We start from the raw sequence: 7,771 nt of genomic DNA on the forward strand, positions 1-7,771 counted from the left end.
TTCCCTGCCCGCCCTACCCCAAACTCAATTACATAATCACCTGCTTATAACTGACTTAATCCTCCCCATCCTGGGACGCAAGTATCGAGTCTCAAAGAGTGAAGGGACATGCCCAAGCCTCAGACCCCGTGCTAGAGTTTGAGCCCAGCTTTGTGGTTCTAGATTCAGCTCATGCTAGCCCCATCAGTGACGAATCTTCTCTGCTCTATTGCCCACAGCTGTATGATATGTATTCCGGAATCATGCAGTATTTTCCAGGAAGACACAATCGAATCTACTATCTGATAGAGGAGCTCAAGGACTTCATTGCTTCTAGGGTCAAGATCAACGAAGCATCTCTTGACCCCCAACATCCTCGGGACTTCATTGACTGCTTCATCATCAAGATGCACCAGGTACCTCTTCCCCTTCCACCAACACTTTCCTCTCATTTTCTCAATTCCTAGGCCTTGTCTCAATAAAACTATATGTAAACACATTGGGGACAAAAGAGCAAGTATTGTTTCACATGGTTTTCTTGCATTTAGAAATAAAATGTAGAAACCATTAAAGTGTAAACTGTCAAAAATTTAGCATAAATCACTGAATCTTAAAGTGTTATAATCATGGACAATTAAAACCATATACCTTTCTAATCATATATGCCAGCGAGATAAATTTGAGAAACTTAGATGTTAAATGTTTTGGTGATTTAGGAATTTAGAAGTTCAATATTTATGATTCGTAGAATCTTAGAAGTTCAGAAATTTATATTTTTATGTCATAGAACCTAAGCACTCAGAAGTTTAGAATTATACACCATCATGTCCTAGAACTTTCAAATTCACAAAGAACTCTACTTTCTTGTCCTTCCATTCTGCCATTATTCACCTTACTACAACCACGCTGGCTTTCTCCTTGTTGTCCCTCTAAAATAACAGTACCCCTTGTTTCTGAACATTTGCTCTTGCTGTTTCCTCTGCCTGGAATGTTCTACCCCAGATACCCACATGCTTTACCCAGATATTGTCTTTTCACAAAACCCTTCCCTTAATCCAGGGAGGAAATAGGAAGACATACAGGGAAGGGTGATTCTGTTTATTGTCCTCCTCACTTTTAGGATACAAATAACCCCCACACAGAATTCAACCTCAAGAATTTAGTCCTCACCACTCTCAACCTCTTCTTTGCTGGCACGGAGACCGTGAGCTCCACCCTTCGCTATGGATTCCTGTTGCTCATGAAACATCCTGAAGTGGAAGGTAAGGGTTCTCTTCAACATGTTTTCCTGGTGCCCCGACTCCCAGCAGGAAGAAAGACATGCTTTTAAACCTTAGAATCCTACAGTCTGAGACTTTTCAAGCTATACTCAGTGCGCTATAGACCCTCCAAAAATAATGAGTACAAAATCTTGGAATCTCATCCATGGAAGGCCATTTAATTTAATCTTCTACTTGATGCCTATATTAGTTTCTCATTGATGCTGTGAAAAACTACCACAAACTTAGTTGCTTAAAACAACACAAATGTATTACCCTATAGCTCTGGAGGAACTCTGGTGGTACAGTGGTTAAGAGTTCGGCTACTAACCAAAAGGTCAGCGACTCCAGCCACTCCTTGGAAACCCTATGGGGCAGTTCTACTCTGTCCTGTAGGGTCACTATGAGTTGGAATCGAAGTCTAAACTGGCTTTCTCTAGACCAAAATCAAGGTGCCAGCAGGGCCATTCTCCCTCTAGAAGCTATAAGGTAGAATCTACTTCCTTGCGTTTCCAGTTGCTAGAGCTGTAGTCCTTGTATATTTGACTCATAGTCCATTCATCTATCTCCAAAACCATCAGTTAGTATCTTCAAATCTTTTTCTGTTTTCATTCTCACATCCCTTTCTCTAACTTTGAGCCTCCTGCCTCCTTCTTATAAGGACACGTGTGATTATATTTAAGAGTCACCTGGATAATCTAGGATAATCTTCCCACCTCAAGATCCTTAATTTAAATGCATCTGCAAAGACCTTTTTGTGATATAAGTTAATATTCACAGGTTTCAGGGACTAGGAGATAGACATCTTTGGTGACCATTATTCTGCTTACCACAGTGCCAGAACTAAGTAGAATTCATCTCCGATAAGTGGCAGTCTGGTCTGTTTGTGGAACTACCAAGATGAGTGCCTCATTGTCTTCCTTAAGACATCTCCTCAATTTTAGCCCCTTTCAATCCCAATAAAGTTAAAACAAGGCAACAGATTTTTCCTGGTTCAGATGGTGGGATAGGCTAACTTGTTTGCACTCACATTTTTATAGCCTCACCATTCTTGTTCTAGTTTGTCTTTCACTACTATAAATAATCAAATATTTACGGGACACCTTCTACATTAGTTTCCTAGTGTGTCTGTAACAAAGTACAAAGAACTGGGTGGCTTAAAAGAACAGAAATCTATTCTCTCACACTTCTGGGGGCCAGAGGTCTAAATTCAGGGTGTTGGCAGAGTCATGCTCTCACTGAAGACTCTAGAGGAATATCCTTCCTTGTCTCTTCTAGTTTCTGGTAGCACTCAGTGTTCCTTGGCTTGTAGCAGCTTAATTCCAATCTCTGTCTTCATATGACTGTCATCATTCCGTGTCTCTGTGTGTCTCTTCTCCTTATCTTATAAGGACACCAATCATACCGGCCCACCTTACTCCAGTCCGATCTCATGATAACCTAACTAATTGCGTCTGCAAAGACCCTATTTCCAAATAATGTTACATTCACAGGTACCAGGGATTGTCTTCAACATATCTTTGGAGAACATAATTGAACCCCTAACACCTTCCGCATATAGGCATGTCTTAGTTTATTGCACATTCAATTTCATATAATCTTCAAATGTCTATGATCTTGGTATAGCTATCACATCCATTTTCAAGATGAAGAAACAGAAGATCATAGGTAAGATTTTTTTGCCCAAGGTCACTCATTCAGGAAGTGACAGAAGGGCAACTCCACCAAGGATGCTTTCAATCACTATCCCATAACTGCTTCTCATTTGCTTCAACCCTGTCTTAGTTGCCTATCTGTTTTTTTCCCATCCTGCTAAAAATGTTGATGAAAATCTAGCTAGTATGAGTACACTACCCTGCTCATCAGTCTCGCATGGTTACTCAGTGCTTTCAAGAGCAAATGCCCCAAATGGCATTCAAGGCTCCAGGCCGTCTCCCTCTCAATGGTCTGGAGAATAATGATAGTGTACCACCCCTGTGCCAGGAATTAAGTACAAACAAGAAATCCAAAACTCATAGCCAGTGCCCTCAGAGCCCACTGTCTGCTGGAGGTATGACAGCATGGCCCTTCATGGCTCCCAAGTTTCGTACTCTAACACAAACACATCCTGCCCTTTCTCTGCTGTTTCTGACTTCTTCCAGCCAAGATCCATGAAGAGATTAACCAGGTGATTGGACCTCACCGGATTCCAAGTGTGGATGACAGGGTCAAGATGCCCTACACAGATGCCGTGATCCATGAGATACAGAGACTGACAGACATTGTGCCTATGGGTGTTCCCCACAACGTCATCCGGGACACTCATTTCCGAGGCTTCCTTCTGCCCAAGGTGGGGTTGAACCCACTCTATCACCCTGTCTTCTCTCCTGACCTTCTCTTCTTTTATGTGTCCCTACCCTTTTACCATCATCATACCTCAATATTGGATATCCCCTAACTGTCCCCTTCTACAATCCAGGGCACCGATGTGTTTCCCCTACTTGGTTCAGTCCTCAAAGACCCCAAATACTTCCGCTACCCAGATGCTTTCTATCCACAACACTTCCTGGATGAGCAGGGCCGTTTCAAGAAGAATGAAGCCTTTGTTCCTTTTTCCTCTGGTATGTTGCTATGGACTGGAATTCCCCCAGGAACACCCTACATCCTTCCCCCGACCCTTGGTCTATCTAGTGATCTGAGTATAAGAGAAGTAATGCCAAGTGTTGAGCCCCTTAGCTGGGCATGGTAATACATGAACCCTTTAAGTGGGTTCTAGTGTGACCCACTGAGGTGCACTGGAAGCACCTGAGGCTCGGAAAGGTGGTCTGGCCCAAATTCCCCATGCCCCGTCCCATTATCCTGTGCTTGTGTGAGCCGATATTCTACCCTCCCCTGTGCCCACAGGAAAGCGCGTCTGCCTGGGTGAGGCCATGGCCCGAATGGAACTCTTTCTCTACTTCACCTCCATTCTTCAGAACTTCTCCCTGCGTCCTCTAGTGCCGCCTGCCGACATTGACATCACCCCCAAAATCTCCGGATTTGGCAATATTCCCCCTACCTATGAGTTCTGCCTGGTGGCCCACTGAGTGCCACCTGTTGGGTTCAGAGAGCAGTGTCAGAGGACAATATCTGCCTGCATGTACAGGTGCAGCCAACCACCTTGTTTCACTAAATCTCCACAGCGTCTATAGGAGATGGGCATTATTACCTGCCATGGAACACAGGTGTTCCAAGATCACCCTGAAAATATAGAACTCTATATTTTGTACACTCAGTAAGATATCAAAATCCCATCCAACATTTCTGCAAAATTCTCCGATTTACTTTCTCATGACCACTTGCTAGGCTTTCTGCCTCCACCAAATCCTTGTCTATTCTTCACCCTTTTGCAGTCCTGTTGCCTCTGGCCTGATGTTAACCCAAATGTGGGTCATAACCCTTTCTCCTTGAATGTACTCTCCTTCCAAAAGGCAAAAAAAAAAAAAAAAAAAGGCAACCAGGAACGCAAATCTGTTGAATGTAGGATGTTGATTGTTGTGTGTGACTTCAGTGTAGAAAGCAAAATGGACCTTTAGATTCTGCTGTAATTAATCACTATTTCTCCAGCCCACATCACAGAACTCTGATTGGTTGGGCTGTCTTGAGGAATACCCCAGCTTCAACCATCGTGCCCGGTCATTGCCCCTAAACACAACCCCCATCATCCTTATCTGGTTGCTCTCTCCACCACTCCCAAATTCTCCTCACTCCATTTTGAAGAATAATTCACCTGCCGCCAGGTTCTATCATCCCATTTTCATGTCCCTCAACTATCAGCTAATGAACGTCTTCTTTTATATAGTCATTTATTCAAGCAATATTTATCGAATACTCAACATGTGCCAGCACACTCTTCAGGTACTTGGAATCCATCAGTGAACACAACAGACAAAAATCCCGTCCTCGGTTGGCAACCAACGTCACAAAAGAATATATGTATTAATTGTCTAATGTAGAAACTAATTTGCTGTATAAACCATCATCTAAAGTACAATAAAAAATTTTTTTTCAAAGTCCTATCATCATGGAGCTTACTTTCTAGTGGGGAGGATACACAATAAATAATATACATGATAAATAAGCCAACCATTTACTATGTTAGGAAAGTAAAGCAGGTATACTGGATAGAGAATTCCAGGTCTGGAATTGTGTGTCAGTGATGAGGGGAGGTCTCACAAGCCAGTGGAGGAGCAAGCTATGCTGGTATCTGGGGAGTGAGTCTTCCTGGAAGAGTGATTAAAAAGGCAGGAACATGTCTGGGTTTTTTTTGTCTGTTTGTTTGTTTGGGTTTTTTTTTTTTTTTTAAGAATCCACAAAGGGGCTAGAATGGAGAAAAAAATAGAGAGGAGTAAAGGAGATGAGGCCAGGAAGTTACTGAAGCTAGATCATGTGGGACTTGGGCCACTACGAGGATTTTGGATTTTACTCTGAATAAGATGGGGTTTCTTTGGGGTGGATGGGGGATGAGAGTTGGTGGGGAGCAGAGAGTGATATATACTGATTTGTTTCAAAAAGCTCCCTCTAGCTGCTGCATGGAAAATAGACGGGGGTGAGGATGAGAACAAAAGCAGAAAAACAAATTTGGAGGCTCCTGAAAGCAGTGATCTTAGCTTAGACACATTGGAACCAGTGCAAGTGGGGAAAAGTGGGTGGATTTAGGCTCTGTTGTGAAGACGGAGCCAGCAGGGTCTCTGATGTATTGGATGTGGGGTATGGTGATCCATGTGTGTCATAGTAGAATTGTTTTCCAGAGAGTTTTCAATGTCTGGGTCTCATGGATTGAATTGTATCCCCCCAAAATATCTATCAGCTTCGTTAGGTCATGATTCCCTTGTATGATTGTCTACAATTTTATCCCTATGTGTTATAAATCCTGTCACTATGATGTTTTAAGATGGATTAGTGGCAGTTGTATTGATGAGGTCTACAACATTACATAGTGTTTTGAGCCAGTATCTTTGCAATATAAAAGAGAGAAGCGAGCAGAGAGACATGTGGACCCCATAACACCAAGAAAGCAGTGCCAGGAGAAGAGCGCATCCTTTGGACCTAAGGTTCCTGCCTGAGATGCTCCCAGACCAAGGGAAGGCTCATGCATCGCAAGGGTCTTCCTCCAGAGCCGACAGAGAGAGAAAGCCTTCCCCTTGAGCTGCCATCCTGATGACCTAGCCCACAAGACTGTGAAGGAATAAACTTTTTGTTAAAGCCGTCCACCTGTGGTATTTCTGTTATAGCAGCACTAGATGACTAACACACGAGTTTTTATAAGTTCACCACTTCTTTCTTCCAAGACGCCTTTGGATGGATTCAAACCTAGCAGTTGAGTGCATTAGCCTTTTGCACAAGTCAGGAACTCCCATTACACATTACCCATAAACCCACTGGTGTCGAATCGATTCCAGTTCATAGTGACCCTATAGGACAGAGTAGAAATGCCTCATAGAGTTTCCAAAGAGTACCTGGTGGATTCGAACTGCCAACCTTTGGTTAGCAGTGGTAGCTCTTAACCACTTTGCCACCAGGGTTTCCCATTGGAGCGCAAATTAAAACCATAAGGAAATTCCACTACGCCCTACAGAATGGCTAAAACCAAAACAACTGACAAATCAACTTCTGGTGAGGATGCAGAGCAACAGGAACCCTCATACAGTGTTGGTGGAATGTAAAATGATGTAACCACTCTGGAAGACAGTTTGGCAGTTTCTTATAAAACTACACATGCATATACCAAAAGACTCAGCAATTCTACTTCTAAATATGTATACAACTGACAGAAATGAGAACTATGGTAACACAAAAATCTGTATGCAAATGTTGACACCAACTACGGTGGTTATGCCAACAACAATAAACATGAAAAGAACACGTGTTGGTGACGATGTGGAGAAATGGGAACACTCATACATTGCTGGTGGGAATGTTAAATTGTGCAGCCACTGTGGGAAAGTTTGGTGCTTCCTCAAAATATTAAACATAGAATCTCTGTCTTAGTTATCTAGTGCTGCTATAACAGAAATACCACAAATGGACGGTTTTAGCAAACAGAAATTTATTCTTTCACTGTCTAGCCAGCTAGAAGTCCGAATTCAGGGCGACAACTCCTGGGAAAGGCTTTCTCTGTCTCTGTGTTAGTACTGGTGGAAGGTCCTCGTCATCAACCTTCCTCTGGTCTAGGAGGTTCTCATTGTAGGCACCCTGGATCCAAATGATGTGCTCTGCTCCTGGTACTGCTTTCTTGGTGGTATGAGGTCCCTCTCCTCTCTGCTTGCTTCTCTCTTCTATATCTCAAAAGAGATTGACTCAAGATACAACCTAATCTGTAGATTGTGTTCTGCCTCATTAACACAACTGCCTCTAATCCTGCCTCATCAACATCATAGAGGTTAGAATTTACAACACAGGAACATTACATCAGATCACAAAATGGAGGACAACAACACAATAGTGGGAACCATGGCCTAGCCAAGTTGACACACGTTTTTGTAGGACACAATTCAATTCATAAACCAATTGCT

The 7,771-nt window shown here is 42.8% G+C and overlaps 1 protein-coding gene across 1 annotated transcript; it reads left to right on the forward strand.

The window, feature by feature from the left end:
• Positions 1 to 3,195: 3,195 nt before the first annotated feature.
• Positions 3,196 to 4,303, forward strand: LOC100677224 (putative inactive cytochrome P450 2G1). The gene is made up of 3 exons (XM_023539850.2): positions 3,196 to 3,567; positions 3,697 to 3,838; positions 4,122 to 4,303. The coding sequence occupies exons 1-3, from the start codon at positions 3,451 to 3,453 to the stop codon at positions 4,301 to 4,303; spliced, it is 441 nt and encodes a 146-aa protein (XP_023395618.2). The 5' UTR covers positions 3,196 to 3,450.
• Positions 4,304 to 7,771: the final 3,468 nt, after the last annotated feature.

This window comes from Loxodonta africana, chromosome 11 (assembly GCF_030014295.1).
Source record: "Loxodonta africana isolate mLoxAfr1 chromosome 11, mLoxAfr1.hap2, whole genome shotgun sequence".
NCBI lineage: Eukaryota > Metazoa > Chordata > Mammalia > Proboscidea > Elephantidae > Loxodonta > Loxodonta africana.

What these genes read in the sequence shown, in the direction of transcription:
- LOC100677224 (XM_023539850.2), top strand. Translation starts at nt 3,451, where the DNA reads ATGCCCTACACAGATGCCGTGATCCATGAGATACAGAGACTGACAGAC. An exon ending in GAGGCTTCCTTCTGCCCAAG is followed by an intron (nt 3,568 to 3,696) that starts GTGGGGTTGAAC and finishes TCTACAATCCAG; the next exon opens with GGCACCGATGTGTTTCCCCT. An exon ending in CTTTGTTCCTTTTTCCTCTG is followed by an intron (nt 3,839 to 4,121) that starts GTATGTTGCTAT and finishes CTGTGCCCACAG; the next exon opens with GAAAGCGCGTCTGCCTGGGT.